Source organism: Antedon mediterranea, chromosome 1 (assembly GCF_964355755.1).
Source record: "Antedon mediterranea chromosome 1, ecAntMedi1.1, whole genome shotgun sequence".
Classification (NCBI taxonomy): Eukaryota; Metazoa; Echinodermata; class Crinoidea; order Comatulida; family Antedonidae; genus Antedon; species Antedon mediterranea.
The window spans coordinates 19,298,938-19,319,576 of record NC_092670.1 but is presented as its reverse complement, the minus strand read 5'-3'; the positions used below and the strand labels follow the sequence as shown (position 1 = coordinate 19,319,576).

The 20,639-nt window shown below is 31.1% G+C and overlaps 1 protein-coding gene across 1 annotated transcript; it reads left to right on the top strand.

The window, feature by feature from the left end:
- The first annotated feature begins 1,262 nt into the window (after positions 1-1,262).
- Positions 1,263-12,087, top strand: LOC140047650 (uncharacterized). Its single transcript, XM_072092691.1, has 4 exons — positions 1,263-1,884; positions 5,587-5,713; positions 7,636-7,756; positions 11,128-12,087. Exons 1-4 carry the CDS (start codon positions 1,689-1,691, stop codon positions 11,482-11,484), a joined length of 801 nt encoding a protein of 266 aa, XP_071948792.1. The 5' UTR covers positions 1,263-1,688; the 3' UTR covers positions 11,485-12,087.
- Positions 12,088-20,639: the final 8,552 nt, after the last annotated feature.

Here is a 20,639-nt window from a genome sequence, read left to right as displayed (position 1 = left end):
CAATTTTTGTTTCCATTTTCTTACATCTCGGAGAAAATAACTTGTCTCTATTTTTGCTTAGGCCTACATCTAGAGAAAATAGCAATTTTTTTTCCATTTTTGCTTACAATACATGAAAATACCAATTTGTGTTTTCATTTTTACTTACAATACATGAAAATACCAATTTTTTCCATTTTTGCTTACATCTACAGAATATATATATATATATATATATATATATATATATATATATATATATATATTAATTTTTGCTTACATCTATTAGTAATTATTACGAAACCAGCCACTCAGAAATATCAAGACAAATACTGAAAACACCACCATCCGTTAAAGATGTATTGTCCCTTGAAACACAAAAAATGAAAAAAAAAAACATTCTAAATTTAAATTGGCCATATCAAGTAATATTAAAGTTATTCACTTTAAGTCGAAAATTTGAGGCAAAAACAACAAGTTTACGTAATTATCAGGTAAATTAATTTGATTACCGGTACATTTTGTCTGGAAAATCATCACGAGCGAAAGTAAACAAAGATTTCAAACCACGAGTATGCATTATGCATGATGCTAAATAGGATTGTTTACAACTCGTAGGGGTTGAGAATGTGTTTTCACACAGATCGCGAGGAAGTTTTATGATTATGCATACAGAGTAGCCAAACAAGCGTGCTGCATTATGAGATATGTTTTGATCGAAAACTTTGACTGGAAGTCAAAGTTTTTTTTTGAACAAAAAAATGTCCGTATTTTGGTTAAATTATTTTTTTTTCAACTAATTTTTGGTGACAGTTAATAACTATTATGATACTTCAAAATGACCTACTTTTTTTCGAAATATAAAAAAAAATAAATTTTGGAATTTGTCAAAGGGACAATACATCTTTAATATTACAGTATTATTAAGTATTGTAGCCTAAAGTTGTTAATGGGAACTACAATTGGTCAGCGAATTTGTACAGTGTGTAATTAGTAGGCCCATGTGTGTGTATTATTAAAATTATTTTTTTGTAGAGAAAATAACATTTTCGTTTTTCATTTTTGCTAAATCGCATACCGTAATTGAACATACATCGTTTCCAATTACAGACTACTTACATTTTAATATTTTTATTCTGATTTTTCTACCTCTAATAGAAGTCTCCTAACTCACGCCCCCTCGAGGATTGCTGAGACACAATATTTACATTCATTTTGATAGCGTAGTACTGTAGTAATGATTCATTAAAAACTGACAGAAGCAGAGGAAATGAGCGAATACAAAATCATCGCAGCACTTTGATATTATTAATCTTCATTCATTGTTTGATACGCGCTAGGCCTACCTGTCGCTTTAATTACCGCGGAGTTTAACTGCTTATTCGACTCTCAAAGGTAATATCAAGGCTCTTCTTGGAATAGTATACTGCAACATCGCTAAATGCTTTTTGTTTTTATTCATGGACAGGTGGGATTAAAACGGTATGATAACAATTTCATTTAATGAAAGCCTTTGACCGGGTGTGTTGTGGTATTTTGGTCTGTTGCATGGACATTTAGTTGTTGATGAGTGAGCAACAGGGTTTAGTGCTTAAATTCGTGCTAAAGAGTATATTATAGTAAGACGAAAGCCAGAAATGTGGGCGAAAAACTCTAAGTAGCCTTACAAATGATAGACTGTATTTCGACCGTCGTAAACGATTTTGGCTATGCAATATTACATAATCGTATTAGCAGAGACTTTAATATTATTCTTCTGCCAAGTTCAAATGAGTGCAAGTATTAAAGGCTGGCATCAGGAGCAATATCCAAATATATTTACGGATCCGTACCAATGTGGAAGGCCTTATGGGGTAAACGACACATGGATTTGTGATCCCGATGGAATTCTTACATCAAATCAAGGTACGTTAGGCCTACGGCAAAATAAAAACATATTAGTTAGTTTAGTCTCATCTTTGCACTTTGCAATATATACCCATTTTGGCTGTACTTGAGCACAAATATAGGATAGGGGACACTGTGCCCTACTGTACACATGTTTTATTTATTTTCCTTAAAAAAAAATTGAAAGAATACTTTTCCATCGAATTCTTTATCCATTTTGCGACCTCCAATGCTATGTAGGCCTACCGGTAGTTCAAACAACATTGACAATCTCACCTCATATCACTATTGCTTATTCTACCGCCGTAAATTATGATTTAGGGGTATTGTGAATTAATGTTTATTCCATGCCCGGTTCTTTTAATTGGTGGCCTCCATGGGCGACATTGTCTGTCTGTATTTTAAATTCATTAACATACATTAGGCATGGCAATTGAAAGAAGTTGGTCACTGAATATCACCATATACAGTATGAATACATTTTAAGAAAGTTTATTCAGGGCCTGCTGCAGTCGTCGGTAGTAACCTCGGTTGTATTTTCCACGTATGAGTATAAGTGCCATTTATGATTAACTTTCCATTATTAATACCAATGACGAACATGGAACACTAAACAAATATTGATTATCAGTATGGTGAATATTTAATTGGCGTAAATTAACACTCGATTACGCTCAAATTGACAGTTTAAAACAACATCACCATAAGCACACAGTACATTAAAACTCATAAAACCCATTATCACTACTTTGATCTGTCGTCACAACCACAATCATCACCATCACCTTGATATATCGTCACCGACATTAATATTACCATCACTTTTATTTATCGTCATTAAAAAAAATATCATCGCTTTGATTTGTCGTCACTATCAAACCCATTATCATCACTTTGATCTATCGTCACCACAAAACCATCATCATTGGTATCAGCACCACCATCTTCATCTAACGGTAGTATTGTTGTCACCACCAAACCCGCTATCATCATGTCACTTCAGCATCCAAATCGTAATCATACATCACATCATAACCACCAAAACCTGCACTATTATCATTATCATCATCTAAACACCCATTATCATCACTATCATCATCAACGTTATCATTGTCACGACCAAACCCGTTATCATCATCATCATCATGTTCCACCTCACCACCAAATCCAATATCATCATATTCACCACCTCACCACTAAGACCATTATCATCCTCACCTTTATCATTGTTACCACCAAAACCATTCACCACCTCACCACCAAGACCATTATCATCCTCACCTTTATCATTGTTACCACCAAAACCATTATATTCACCACCTCACCACTAAGACCATTATCATCCTCACCTTTATCATCTTATATGCACCACCTCACCACCAAGACCATTATCATCACCTTTTTCATTGTCACGACCAAAACCATTATCATCATCATGCACCAACTCACCACCAAGACCATTATCATCACCTTTATATTTGTCGGAACCAAAACCATTATCAGCATATGCACCACCTCACCACCAAAACCATTATCATCATCATATTCACCACCAAGACTATTATCATCATCACCTTTATCATCGTCACCACCAAATATCTTCATTATCTTCCATTACCTTGATCTATCATCAGTATCATCATGATTTTCACCCATTCGGTAATGTTAAAATAAATTATACAGTTGAATACGGTAGTGTGACAGGCTTGCGGAAACTACGTTTCCTGCTGGTCAATACTACGTAATAAATTAACATTGATATTAGTACATTTTACCGCTTCCTCATTGAACGTATATTTTACAACATTAAATTAGCCTTTAATAAATCAGTCTTTAATAAGTCAGTCTTAAATTCGAACTATATCTGAACGCGACTTTACAACCATCATACTGTAGGTTACATATCACATGTCTGCTTTCTCTAAATCAGTTTGAATCGACAGTTTGCATTTGGTGTTCCGGCTGAACTCTGCTCTAGAGCTTTAAAGTTAAGCTATGTCTACAAAATAAAACTTGATGTGACAAAAAAATGTGATATTTGGGTATATCACTACCATATTTGGACACATCACACTTTTTTTGTCACACTAGTTTGATAGTGTCGACAGAGCTTTATAGATATTATACTCCAAAAATATTATATTGCATGGCATATATGATCAATATGAACACGAACTACACATTATACCGGTAACTGATATACATACTGAACACGCTGTACTTCATAAACATTTATGATCTAACGTTTTATTACAAAGAGACAAACGACAAAGGATCTACCACGTTATTTCAAAACCAATTAATATTAGAATGAATTTCGCTAACAATGTTTGTTTGGTTGTTATGAACGATCTAACCATATATGACGTTAAATTAAAGTGTTTTGTTAACGTGAAACCGTAACTGTAATGAAGTATTCAAGAACAATCGTAGTGCTTCATTTTCTATTTTTAATGTACGTATTTGCTAATATTAAAAAATGACAAAGTTGATGACGGAACAGTCTAATACTTGGTTCCCACTAGAACGCAAGGACGTAAACGCAACGCAAGCGTTTTAACCAATAACAAGCGAAGTTATAGACAGTTAGCAATCACGATTGGTCAATTCACTTGTGTTGCGTTACGTCCTTGTGTTGCGTCGCTAGTGGGAACCAAGCTTAATACAGATTTTGAAGCGAAAAAAACCGTACAATTATTAATAACATTTGAACGCGAATACACACAGGCAACAGAGATTGTATAGCGGCGCAAGATAGGTAACTGTTGCCAAGCTCCTATCTTATAAAACTACGCGCCCAGTAAATCCATGGACGCCATTCGGGCGGACAGGTTTAGTATTGTGATTTAAATGTAAATGGTTTAAATGCTGCGGTCCAAATAAACATTTTGAAGAAGAGCACGTACGCGTACAATACAACACAAACCGTAGCATAGAGCTTGGTTCCAATGATGCAACGCAATGACGTAGACGCAAGCTGACCCGAATGACAAGCGACAGTCGAATAAATGGAATGCAATAATCAATTTAAAATATTCATGAAACGAATTAGGATAACAACTTAAAAAATAATATTTCAAATATATGGTCATGTGATGCATGGATTTGACATACGAGGAAACTAAAAAGCATGCTAGCGTTATAAATCACAGATTGAGTGAACTTATTAAGGGTGCGATACCTTCTTGTCACCTCTTCAACAAATCGCCTTGCATGTGCAATGCAACAGAATGACAAAATCGCATTTCAAACGAATACTTGATATTTTAAATTGTACACTAATAACACGAAATCGATATATTATATAAACAACGGCGAAATAATGATATTGGATTTATGTATAATGAGTGCTTAATCTACATGGCAATGCATATATATGCGTTATATGAATATCTCAAGTGGTTAAGATGAGTAGTCTTAGATATTAAATTCCATCGCTTGACTCAACAACAAAAACATCTGATAACTGCGAAGAGATATTCTAATAATAGTATTGTTGTTATATTCATTGTCTGCAGTAGAAAGTGTAATATATCAACAACAAAACAAGATATAAAAAAACATGCAAAAACCAAATAAAAAATATTGAAACATTAAAATGGTCCAATAACAGGTAATAAAGAAGAAAAAGAAATTTGTAAAAGAGTATTTATTTACTGGAATATATAAGATGCTCTGAGCAAGTTTAACGGTGTCATAAATGTTTGTTTAAAAATATAGATATTATGATTGATGAAACTCTGAAAGATATCCAGAATTCAAGCTGTTTATGTGATTCGGGTTGTGGAGATGATGACGTCGGCCTGCGCATTGTTGTAGCACTTGTGGGATGGATGACCATCGACATGTAAGTAAGCCTGACCAGTAACAAAATAGTTTTATAGAATATCGATCCTGGGTGGTAAATGGATTCCATGGTCACACAGTCATAACTAACTGTAAAGCTTGGTTCCCACTAGGACGCAACGTAAGGACGTAAACGCAACGCAAGCGTGTTGACCAATGACAAGCGACAGCTCGAATCGCTTGTGATTGGTCAAATTCCTTATGTTGCGTTACGTCCTTGTGTTTCGTCTCAAGTGGGAACCACGCATTATATTATTAGGGCGTGTGGCGCATTGTGTTGGACGTTGGACTACTGATCGTGAGATCGAGGTTCGAATCCAATTATCGCCGCATTGCTTGTAGGCCTATCCTTAGGCAAGATACTTTACTTAGCCTTGCCTCTCTCCACCCAGATGTATAAATGGGAACCCGGTTGACACAGCTGATTACTAGCTGTATTATGGGAGTATGTTTCCATACGTGTTTGATCCACACAAAAAATGACTGGGGTAATAATGTTCAGCGCTTAGAGAGGTTTCTCAACAGAGGCGCTATATAAATCCAGGATATTATTAGTATTAACTTGTGTAGAAACCAACAAACTTACCCGACTAACTAAGCCTGAACGAGCCCATATATCATACGAACCTCATAAGAGGCCTTAAAATGGGTTATATAAAATCATATTAATCACTGACATTGATAATACAGTAATACTTTATTTGTTCTCTGTGAAACCCCAGCTGTTTGGCCTTCTTCTCCAAACACAGTAACTAGATCGACAATATAAACAGCATTAATTACAATTAAACGCGATCACACAGTAGCACGCCAAAATCATTCGGTGCTGTACACTAGAATTAAACGTCCTATACTAAGTTTAACAAAACGTCAAGGTACTTAAACGCCAAAAACGCCAATACAATGATGATGTCATACCATTTATACCGTATAAAAATAGGAGTGGTATCCACCGAGCTACTGCATCTATAGATCATTCTAACTGATAGATAGGAACAAATCTGCAGTCTGAAGATGCCAGTAAAGCCTATTACTGTCACAATATAAATCATCTTTACTAAATTGCATGAATAATAAATACCCATTTCAAAAACTGATTATACTTATTGCCATAGTATAGTTGTAAATTCGATAGTACTAACACATTAGAAGTGTCCAAAAAATACAAAATCACAATCATCAATATCTTCTGACGTAAGAAGCAAAAGCAGCACTTATTGAAATAAAATATTAGGCCTACAAAAGATGTGCATAACTTGTATCATCCCTCCCCCTCAATGACATAATACCGTGCAGCACTCAAACCGCCGGGACCCGTGGGCTGATCGATCACATATTCACAGAGGTTTACTATTTCAGCTAAACTACGGTCCCCGTAAATATCTTGTTTTGATAACTAACATGACATTCTTTAAGGTTTTCACACAATATTGTTTTATTTGTGTTTGCAGTTTGATAATCACAAAATTCCCCACTCGGTTCGATTAAGACTCTGCTCAGTTTATTGATCAATCATTTTAAATTTTCATGATCATAATATTCAAAACTAATCATATTAATAAGATGAAACTGACACATAATTAATCTGCCCCATGGGCAAATCGAGTTAATGCTGGTTTTGTATTAATCTATTATTAGCATAGTGTTTTAATAATACAGGTACAATAACAAACAGGCAATAATGTCATCACGTTCATGGTGGTGTGGTCATGGAACAATTTAATGGCAACTTGGCATGAATCTTCTAGACCATCTGAACTGTCGATTGTGATTGGTCAACTCACCTGCGCTACGCGTACGACCTCGCGTTTCGTCAAATAAGAACCAAGCTTTGTGCCTATTCGATTTGTGTCATTATAGGTTTACTTAATTCAATTGTTCCTACTTTATATAGTGTAATAATGTTTTTGTTTTTCATTATAGAGATTTTATACCAAAGAAGGAGCAGGCGTACATGTTTGCAAAATATCTTCTGATTGATTGGTTTCATAGGGATACCTGTGATAACAATGTGGTTATATTTTATGCATATGAACATAACCAGGTAAATGTTTATTATCAAGGTAATAGGCTAGGCATATTGTAATGTTTTCAGCAAAAATTCACTCCAAATGGTTGATGCATCCCGTGCTTATGTTTATTGTCAAGTTAATAGGCTAGGCATTGTAATGTTTTCAGCAAAAATTCACTCCAAATGGTTGATGCACCCCGTGCTTATGTTTATTGTCAAGTTAATAGGCTAGGCATTGTAATGTTTTCAGCAAAAATTCACTCCAAATGGTTGATGCACGCCGTGCTTATGTTTATTGTCTAGTTAATAGGCTAGGCATTTTAATGTTTTCAGCAAAAATTCACTCCAAATGGTTGATGCACCCCGTGCTTATGTTTATTGTCAAGTTAATAGGCTAGGCATTTTAATGTTTTCAGCAAAAATTCACTCCAAATGGTTGATGCACCCCGTGCTTATGTTTATTGTCAAGTTAATAGGCTAGGCATTTTAATGTTTTCAGCAAAAATTCACTCCAAATGGTTGATGCACCCCGTGCTTATGTTTATTGTCAAGTTAATAGGCTAGGCATTGTAATGTTTTCAGCAAAAATTCACTCCAAATGGTTGATGCACCCCGTGCTTATGTTTATTGTCAAGTTAATAGGCTAGGCATTGTAATGTTTCCAGCAAAAATTCACTCCAAATGGTTGATGCACGCCGTGCTTATGTTTATTGTCTAGTTAATAGGCTAGGCATTTTAATGTTTTCAGCAAAAATTCACTCCAAATGGTTGATGCACCCCGTGCTTATGTTTATTGTCTAGTTAATAGGCTAGGCATTTTAATGTTTTCAGCAAAAATTCACTCCAAATGGTTGATGCACGCCGTGCTTATGTTTATTGTCTAGTTAATAGGCTAGGCATTTTAATGTTTTCAGCAAAAATTCACTCCAAATGGTTGATGCACCCCGTGCTTATGTTTATTGTCTAGTTAATAGGCTAGGCATTTTAATGTTTTCAGCAAAAATTCACTCCAAATGGTTGATGCACCCCGTGCTTATGTCTATTATCAAGTTAATAGGCTAGGCATATTGTAATGTTTTCAGCAAAAATTCACTCCAAATGGTTGATGCACGCCGTGCTTATTTTGTTTTCTGTTTTACTCTCTTTTTTCCCTTTCCCTCTCTTTTTTGTCTGTTTAAAAATTATTTTTTCTTTTTTATATTTACCTTTTTTCATTCTTATTTTTGTTTTTCTTTTTCATTTTTTTTTCTTTTTTAAGTTTTTCTTATTTTATTTTTGTGCATTTTCTTTCTAATTTTTTTCATTTTCATTTATTTTATTTTTAAACTTTCTTCTTTAAAATATATTTTCCCTTTTCTTTTCTTATTTTATCTTTTATTTTCTATATTTTTCTGAACATTTTTTTGTCGTTTTATTTCACTTCACCTATTACTTCACTTCCACTCAAACATATACACATCAACCATCTGTATAAATATACTGTATCATGCGTTATCAGCCATTTTACGATAATTATTAATTCATTCTCAATTTTCACTTTTATTGTTTGCTATCGGTAATAATTACTGCAAAACCATAAAACTAGCACTTAATGTAAATATTGAAAGTGCAAGTAATTATGGTTATGCACATGCTGTAAGCCTATAATAATATAAATATAAAAGTTTAAACAAACTTAAAACCTATATTTGGCCTAAATACAGTACAACCATTTTAAGAAATGAATTATTTTTTAAGTATTAATTGTTTCTAATTCAGAGTGTTGTATTATATGAATTATTATTCAATACGGTAGGCCTATTGCATTCTATACAAACAAACACGAATGGTTATCTATAGCTATAACCAACACTTGCTGGTATGGCCCGATATCACAATACACAATATTATTTCATTATTCTCACAATCATACATCGGCGTTTATATGCATAATCTGGCTCTATAATGCTTTGTCTATTTTGAGCCTAATATCTCCTTAGTAGATAAATTAAATTTAACCTCCAAATTTAGCTCGGACACGCAAGTTAAGTAGGATTTGGAAATCTATAATTTAATTACGTTTGTCTTTTTTAAAATTATTTTTGATCGGTACAAGAATTTGAATTTTTTTAGTAATAATTATGGTAACACACAAAAATGTTCTCTGTGCTTAGATTATTTAAATTACGAAATACCAATATCACAATTTCTAAGAAAGAACAGCGTTATATAATATTTCAATTCCAATTCACCTTGTATTTAAATTACAGAAAATTAAAGTAATCGATTTTCTATACTCAGTAGGAACAATTTTATCTTGTATATGAAAATAGCTCACGGTTGAAAAATAATCAATATCTTTTTCAAAATGCATTATGCTTTTCAATTTCTTCATAACCATGTTGAACACAAATAATGTAGTTTCTGATTGACAGAGCAGAGAGAAGAATAATTAACTTTAACTAGGAGTGGTGGAGTGTGTGGATATACATTGCCTGGTCTGACTTTAAAAACTAATTTGACCTACTAAATCATATTAATGATTAACGATTTTAACTGTTCTTTCACTGGGCGAATTATTCGCATCAAATATTTTCCAACCAATGACTTCCGGCCAAACCTTCTAGCCCTCTTCAATAGTCTCTACAAGCGCAAGTACTGTTATCTAAATTCACCTATTTTTCACTAATCAGATTTCTTAAGATGTCGACCTTCAAACCGCTGCTAATAGCTCGATTATTGCCATACTATAAAACAAAAAAACATCGCCATACTATAAAAAACATCGTAGGAAATGTTGATGAGACATGTGAATATGGAAGGGTTGGCGGGTGGTTGGTTGGTTGGTTGGGTGAGTGGGAGTTTTTGTGTGAAGATGGAAGTTCAGGTGGATCCGCATGTGTTCTGTATCTGCATACAGTCGTATTACCACTCCTTCGGGGAACGTTTATGCATTCTGCAAATTAAGAGTAATTAGAAAGCGTGAATATGTAGATTTATAACAGAACTGTTTGATTTTATTGCGAGAAATGAAAGTGTAATGAGACAGGTGATCGGAATTTAAGTAATGTTGAACTACGTTGATATGTTTTTATGTATTTTTATTGGAGTTGTTAATGCGTTAGTAAGCGCATGGTCACACTCGTGTTATTTAAAAGGTTTAAAAAGATAATAATACACTTTATTTTTATATACTTAATTAGGCCTATGGTTTTGTTTCTCCGCGCGCACACGTTAGATTTATTTAACGAGATATTATAATTAAACTGCGATTTCACCTATTCCTTTCTCAATTTGATTTTTTATTTAGCTATATCAAATCTTTTATATAATAACATTTTTGTAGACATTTATTTAGTTTTACACCGTTTTAGCATAACGATCCCTATAGGCTACTAAATAAAATATCTGTGTTTATTCTACAGCTTGCTTTCGCTTTTGGTAGTGACGTGTGGCCACTGGTCACAGAATTGGAATACGCGCGGCTTGTTGACAGCGGCCGTAGTCGACTTGGCGGCAATAAGAACAATACGTATATGGCTTTGGATTATATAATAACAACACTTCACAAATCTATAGAAAATGGACCAGGCTTAAGTTTACAGATCGTATACTCAATAACAGTGATTGGAGCCTTGGTGGTCCTTCTTATCTTTATGTGCCTTGTTTCAAATACTTGTTGCAGAGTACAGATACCTAAAAAGATGGATGACGGAAAACTAAAGGACCCTAGATGTGGAAATAAGCCAACGAACACTGGGCGCAAATATTCGAATCAATAATACTATTCAATAGTGTAAACCAAAATCTATTTTTGTATCAATTTACGTTATTAACATTGACAGAATGTATAAATAGCCTTTACTCAGCAGGATCGTCGTATAACCGATGCGATACGTCAAACGTTGTTGATACGGAGATGATGGTCAATTCCTCAGCTATTATGCGCTAATTACGTCCTTGCGTTGCGTCTAAAATTAGTGATACAAGTTCAAGTTTGGTCCTCACAGACCGCACAAGGACGTAGACGCAACGCAAGCGAATACCTATATACTTCGAGTAATCGATCGCTTGTGATTCGTCAAATATCTTACTTACTTTCGTCCTTGAGTTGCGTCAAAATGGTACAAACAGGTGGTGGGGGCTATCACTTATGTTTATATATAGTATCTCGTTTCAAGATTTCCATATTAATGATTTTTTAGATTATTAGACCTAATAAAGCTTTGCAATATACCCGTGTTTGTTTTGGTTTTTTTTAAAGAAAGAAAATTTAAATAAATAAATAGCGGTGAATCATCAACATTTTTATATCCACATTTCTGGAAAGACAGCAAGGAGCGGATCCAATACAATTTAACCATCGCATAATTGTAATATTAGTATTTCTAGGGGGGGGGGGGGGAATGACAAAGAAGATTATTAGTGTACATTTTAGTTTCCTATAAGCATATGAAAACAAATATATCATTGTAATTATTCTGTGTTGCTCTTCTTTTAATTACCCCATTTCGTTTTGTTGGAATAACAATTAAGATAAGGAAGTTTATTTATTTTGTTTAAATCGCAATATTTATATAAGATGATATTGCACTTTATACAATTTTATGATAGGATATGATTACGAACGTGTTTTTTTGTCTTCGACTAACGTTGTGCAGAACTCAGTGTTGTATTTAATAAATAATGTAGGCCTATAGGCCTAGGCCTATCTGATTCGCGGTGTCAAATAATGTAAATGTCTGGATTATTAATTAGAAAATTGGTTTTTCTTTTCAATTTTGTTTATATTATAAATTGAAAATAGAGAGGACATGTCGATTTTTCTGAGAAAAAAATAAAAAAACCATGCAGTATTATTAAACCAAAGTTTATGAAAATAAACAACCACCTGATGATAGGGGCAGCAAACAGATTAACCTTTGAACTCTAATAATCGATGTCGATGAGGAGCTATATATCCAATACCAAATTGGCGAGTAAATCATGTTTTACTTTAAATTAAATTTATACGCTCTTCCACAAGGTCAATTGTTAGTTATACATACAGACTATATTAAAACAATGATTTTGAACACGTAGGGCATTTCTTTGAATTCTTTCCTATTGTCGTTTTGTGGTAATTTACAGCTTTTTATATGTTTAACAAACGTACATAATCAATTGCGTCTGCATCATGCTAGACTACAACTTCCGGTAGTGACGTAATCAGCATATTTTTGGTAATAAAATTTTTTCACTAAGCTAGGGAATCTTCTGATATCAATATTCATTAGACCGTACTTTAGTTAGCCAATCAAAATAAACGTATAAACAATTTTGCGGCGATGTTGTTGAGGTAAAATATACTGTGTTTTACAATAACCAATTTGGTTAGAGTAAAACACAATGATAAAGAATAGGAAACATTTAATAATATGATAAATGTCATTACATAGCAATTTATCACTGTGTTTTACTATAACCAATTTGGTTAGAGTAAAACACAATGATATAGAATAGGCAACATTTAATAATATGATAAATGACATTTACATAGCAATTTAGCACTGTGTTTTACTATAAACAATTTGGTTAAAGTAAAGCAGAATGATAAAGAATAGGAATTTAATAATATGATATATGACATTTACATAGCAATTTAGCACTGTGTTTTACTATAACCAATTTGGTTAGAGTAAAACACAATGATAAAGAATAGGAAACATTTAATAATATGATATATGACATTCACATAGCAATTTAGCACTGTGTTTTACTATAACCAATTTGGTTAGAGTAAAACACAATGATATAGAATAGGAAACATTTAATAATTTGATAAATGACATTTACATAGCAATTTAGCACTGTGTTTTACTAAAACCAATTTGGTTAAAGTAAAACACAATGATAAAGAATAGGAAACACTTAATAATATGATAAATGACATTTACATAGCAATTTAGCACTGTGTTTTACTATAACCAATTTGGTTAAAGTAAAGCAGAATGATAAAGAATAGGAATTTAATAATATGATATATGACATTTACATAGCAATTTAGCACTGTGTTTTACTATAACCAATTTGGTTAGAGTAAAACACAATGATAAAGAATAGGAAACATTTAATAATAATTATTATTTACATAGCAATTTAGCACTGTGTTTTACTATAACCAATTTGGTTATAGTAAAACACAATGATATAGAATAGGAAACATTTAATAATATGATAAATGACATTTACATAGCAATTTATCACTGTGTTTTACTATAACCAATTTGGTTAGAGTAAAACACAATGATAAAGAATAGGAAACATTTAATAATAATTATTTACATAGCAATTTAGCACTGTGTTTTACTATAACCAATTTGGTTATAGTAAAACACAATGATAAAGAATAGGAAACATTTAATAATATGATATATGACATTCACATAGCAATTTAGCACTGTGTTTTACTATAACCAATTTAGTTAGAGTAAAACACAATGATATACAATAGGAAACATTTAATAATTTGATAAATGACATTTACATGGCAATTTAGCACTGTGTTTTACTATAACCAATTTGGTTAAAGTAAAACACAATGATAAAGAATAGGAAACACTTAATAATATGATAAATGACATTTACATAGCAATTTAGCACTGTGTTTTACTATAACCAATTTGGTTAAAGTAAAGCAGAATGATAAAGAATAGGAATTTAATAATTTGATATATGACATTTACATAGCAATTTAGCGCTGTGTTTTACTATAACCAATTTGGTTAGAGTAAAACACAATGATAAAGAATAGGAAATATTTAATAATAATGATTATTTACATAGCAATTTAGCACTGTGTTTTACTATAACCAATTTGGTTATAGTAAAACACAATGATATAGAATAGGAAACATTTAATAATATGATAAATGACATTTACATAGCAATTTATCACTGTGTTTTACTATAACCAATTTGGTTAGAGTAAAACACAATGATAAAGAATAGGAAACATTTAATAATAATTATTTACATAGCAATTTAGCACTGTGTTTTACTATAACCAATTTGGTTATAGTAAAACACAATGATAAAGAATAGGAAACATTTAATAATATGATATATGACATTCACATAGCAATTTAGCACTGTGTTTTACTATAACCAATTTGGTTAGAGTAAAACACAATGATAAAGAATAGGAAACATTTAATAATAATTATTTACATAGCAATTTAGCACTGTGTTTTACTATAACCAATTTGGTTATAGTAAAACACAATGATAAAGAATAGGAAACATTTAATAATATGATATATGACATTCACATAGCAATTTAGCACTGTGTTTTACTATAACCAATTTAGTTAGAGTAAAACACAATGATATAGAATAGGAAACATTTAATAATTTGATAAATGACATTTACATAGCAATTTAGCACTGTGTTTTACTATAACCAATTTGGTTAAAGTAAAACACAATGATAAAGAATAGGAAACACTTAATAATATGATAAATGACATTTACATAGCAATTTAGCACTGTGTTTTACTATAACCAATTTGGTTAAAGTAAAGTAGAATGATAAAGAATAGGAATTTAATAATATGATATATGACATTTACATAGCAATTTAGCACTGTGTTTTACTATAACCAATTTGGTTAGAGTAAAACACAATGATAAAGAATAGGAAATATTTAATAATAATGATTATTTACATAGCAATTTAGCACTGTGTTTTACTATAACCAATTTTGTTATAGTAAAACACAATGATATAGAATAGGAAACATTTAATAATATGATAAATGACATTTACATAGCAATTTATCACTGTGTTTTACTATAACCAATTTGGTTATGGTAAAACACAATGATATAGAATAGGAAACATTTAATAATATGATAAATGACATTTACATAGCAATTTAGCACTGTGTTTTACTATAACCAATTTGGTTAAAGTAAAACATAATGATAAAGAATAGGAAACATTTAATAATATGATAAATGACATTTACATAGCAATTTATCACTGTGTTTTACTATAACCAATTTGGTTATGGTAAAGTAGCACAATGATATAGAATAGGAAACATTTAATAATAATGATTATTTACATTTAGCACCATATTTTACTATAACCAATTTGGTTATGGTAAAGCACAATGATATAGAATAGGAAACATTTAATAATATGATAAATGTCATTACATAGCAATTTAGCACTGTGTTTTACTATAACCAATTTGGTTAGAGTAAAACACAATGATAAAGAATAGGAAACATTTAATAACATGATAAATGACATTCACATAGAAATTTAGCACTGTGTTTTACTATAACCAATTTGATTAGAGTAAAGCACAATGATAAAGAATATGAAACATTTAATAATAATTATGATAAATGACATTTACATAGTAATTTATCACTGTGTTTTACTATAACCAATTTGGTTAGAGTAAAACATTTTAACTATGATAAATGATATTTAGCACTGTGCTGGATACAGTAAAACACAAATTAAGAATAGGAAACATATAATAATATGATACATTTACATACAAATTTAGTATTGTGTTTTACTATAGCCAATTTGGTTACAGTAAAACACAATGATAATGAAACATTTATTATATGATATTATTTACATAGCAAAATATTATATTAAACATATCTTATTATCTAAACGTTATGAAAAGAATAGGATACATATAATGTAATAATATAATAAATACAAGTTACATAGTTTATCATCTTGTTTTACAGAACCAATTTGGTGACACAGTTAACACAGTGATAAAGAATAGATACTGTTTTAGGTTATATAACCCTAACCCTAGTTTGAAGCGACATAATAAATTCATCGCGAAAAGGTACGTATCGTATTTAGAAACTTTTGAAATTTGTTAGATATGTTTAATAGGTTCTTACGTCTATAAAACAAACAAAAAATATAAATTTCACAAAAAATTCGTGATTTTAATAATTTGCATTTCTAAAAATGTACACTTATGAAATACCATACATTTTCCAACACATTTTTACTTCATTGATGATTCCCAGAAATCAAAATAAAACAAATTATGATATTTCTTTTACATTATAGATGTAAGAACCTATATTGAACATGTACCAAATTTCAAACGTTTTTTAAGACGATACGTATTTTTATCGATGAATTAAGTATGTGATCGCTTCAAACTAGGGTTAGGGTTAAATAACCTAACAGTTCATTCTTTAACACTGTGTTTAACTTTTAACCAAATTGGTTTTAGTACAACACAATGATAAACTATGTACATTTTATTTTTCATATTACATTATAGGATACATATAATGTAATAATAATAAATACAAGTTACATAGTTTATCATCTTGTTTTACAGAACCAATTTGGTTACACAGTTAAACACAATGATAAAGAATAGACACTGTTTTAGGTTATATAACTCTAACCCTAGTTTGAAGCGATCACATACTTAATTCATCGCGAAAAAATACGTATCGTATTCAGAAACATTTGAAATTTGGTAAATAAAATGTTCAATAGGTTCTTACGTCTATAAAACAAACAAAAAATAAAAGTTTCAAGACAAATTCGTGATTTTAATAATTTGCATTTCTAAACATTTACACTTATGAAAGACAATACATTTCCAACACATTTTTACTTCATTGATGATTCTCAGAAATCAAAATAAAACTATTAGGATATTTCTTTTGCATTATAGATGTAAGAACCTATATTGAACATATCTACCAAATATCAAACGTTTTTCAAGACGATACGTATTTTTAGCGATGAATATTAAATATGTGATCGCTTCAAACTAGGGTTAGGGTTAAATAAACTAAAACAGTTCTATTCTTTATCACTCACTGTGTTTAACTTTTAACCAAAATGGTTATAGTAAAACACAATGATAAACTTATATGTCAATTTTATTTTTCATAACATAAAATGTTTGATATTCTTTATAATATTTAATATTATATTTTAGGCCTACTATTAATGACGTATAAATGCACACTACATCTGAAATAACTTTCTACTTCATTGGCGTTTCTTACCAAAAAAAAGAACTAATTTTGTTATGTATATAGAGCAACCTATTATAACATGTCTTGTATGATTTTTATCTCGTTTCAATGACATTTTATACTACAATTCAAATGAAAAAGCATCACAAAAAAATACGTCTGGTATTCAAAAAGTTTCTAAACTCGGTACACAGAAAAAAGGAAATGTTGAAAATGTATGGTCTTTCATAAGTGTGAATTTTGTGAAATGCAAATAATGGAAATCATCGATTTGTCTTGAAATTTATAATTTGTTTTGTCTTATTGAACATATCTATACAAAATGTCAAACGTTTCTGAATATGATACGTTTTTTTTCTCGATGAATTTATAATGTCGCTTCAAACTAGAGGGTAGGGTAGTAACCTAACAAGTATCTATTCTTTATCACTATGTTTAACTGTGTAACCATATTGGTTCTAATAAAAAACAATGATAAACTATGTAAATTGTATGTTTCATATATTACATTTTTGCCAAAAAAAATTATTGGGAATGTCAAATTTCTTTTTCATGACATATATCTACAAATTTCAGAAGCTTTTGAGTACGAGTATTTTACGCGATGTTTTTTTATCCTCGTTTTAATATTTTGGTAATGTAATTCACATAAAGTTTTGTATCCAAAAATTGTTTATTCTTGGGTAGAAATGAGGAAATAAATAGTATTCCTGTATAATATAATAATCAATAATAAAGTATAAAAAAAGTGTTGTGTAAACGAACGTTTTTTACGCTTCAAATTTTCTGTTACATTATGTTTGAATTGAAGCTACAGATATTGAATCATGGACCTATAAATTAGTAATTTATAGGTCCATGATTGAACATATCGTCACTCACCACACATTTTTTGTTTTGTATTTCGAAAGTATTTATTCTAAAGAACAATTGATGCAAACATCAACTGCGTATCTTATTTCATTAATTAATTATATTAATTATAATTTGACGATTATTCGTCACACGAAGAGTCGAATATCGATTCGTCTCGTCATGGGAAGAAAACGTGCATTGCGCACACTGTTTACGCGCCTCAACAATAAACGGCGAATATGCGATTCGTCACTTCTGGAACGCCGTTTTACACAAGTTTTTGGCGATGATAAAAATTGCGTCGATGATGAAATTGCGTCGATGAAAATTGCATCGACGCAATGTAGATTGCGTCGATGCAATGTAGATTGCGTCGACGCAATTTACATTGCGTCGATGAAAATTGCATCGATGAAAATTGCGTCGATGAAAATTGCGTCGATGAAAACTGCATCGATGAAAATTGCGTCGATGAAAACTGCATCGATGAAAATTGCGTCGATGAAAACTGCATCGATGAAAATTGATGTGATGAATTTAATTGATTATAAAAATTCCAAATGGTTTTAATTCAATCAATGATGAAAATGACTACTAGTAAAGTAAATGATGATGTTAATAATGATGTTAATAATGTTATTATGTTGCTAAAAATTGACGGTTTCTGAATATTTTGATATGATAAACATGTTTACCGCTTGCGCTAGCGCGCGTTATAGACAAGCGCGCAGTGATCGCGCACTAAAACAATGTTGAAATATATGCACTGATTAACATTTTAGTGATTTATTGTCAACACATTTTAGCAATGGATCCATTATTGTCCTTTCGGACACATTATATCTTCTAGCTAATTGCTTCCGTTAATCCACCAGTTCAGTACATAAAATCCAGATGTCCAGCATCCATGACATCATATTCAAATCATACCGGCAGGGAGATCGCAATTTTCATCGATGAAAACTGCATCGATGAAAATTATTTTTTTTTTCATCGATGCAGTTTTCATCGATGCAGTTTTCATCGACGCAATTTTCATCGACGCAATTTTCATCACATTAACGCAATTTTCATTACATCGACGCAATTTTCATCGACGCAATGTTCATCACATCATTACATCAATACTATATTCATCGACGCAATTTTCATCACATCGACGCAATTTTCATTGCATCATCGACGCGATTTTATCATCGCATAAACTGGCATTCCATACTAATTGCGTGTGATCTGATTGGTGTATTATAAATAAATTCATCGCGATGAATTTTTCAGTAGATGTAATGAGACAGTTCAGTAGATGTAATGACAGTTAATTTAATTGTTCTGCTCTTTTTGTACAAATCTATACTACTTTATATTATGGATTTTGTAGTACTGTTAAAATTATTAAATCTCTGGAAGTGTGTTTTACGAGTATGTCCGCAAATTTATGCGTTTACGGTTTTAAAATGTGAGTTTTAAATAGCGAACATGATCTTGTTAGGTGCACTACGCACGCAGTATTCCAAAATGTCTTACTAATTGGGAGAAAATCATATTGTATCATATCATATTATATCCATTCTTTAAATTCATATTCTTTATCCAAAACTAAATTGGTATAGTAAAACACAGTGCTAGCAACTTATCATATTATTAAATGTTTCATATTCTTTATCATTGTGTTTTACTCTAATCAAATTGGTATAGTAAAACACAGTGCTAAATTGCTATGTGAATGTCATTTATCATATTTTTAAATGTTTCCTATTCTTTATCATTGTGCTTTACCATAACCAAATTGGTTATAGTAAAACACAGTGCTAAATTGCTATGTAAATGTTATATATCATATTATTAAATTCCTATTCTTTATCATTGTGTTTTACTCTAACCAAATTGGTTATAATAAAACACAGTGATAAATTGCTATGTAAATGTAATTTATCATATTATTAAATGTTTCCTATTCTTTATCATTGTGTTTTACTCTAACCAAATTGGTTATAGTAAAACACAGTGATAAATTGCTATGTAAATGTAATTTATCATGTTATTAAAT

What these genes read in the sequence shown, in the direction of transcription:
- LOC140047650 (XM_072092691.1), top strand. Translation starts at nt 1,689, where the DNA reads ATGCAATATTACATAATCGTATTAGCAGAGACTTTAATATTATTCTTC. An exon ending in AATTCTTACATCAAATCAAG is followed by an intron (nt 1,885 to 5,586) that starts GTACGTTAGGCC and finishes TTAAAAATATAG; the next exon opens with ATATTATGATTGATGAAACT. An exon ending in GGATGGATGACCATCGACAT is followed by an intron (nt 5,714 to 7,635) that starts GTAAGTAAGCCT and finishes TTTTCATTATAG; the next exon opens with AGATTTTATACCAAAGAAGG.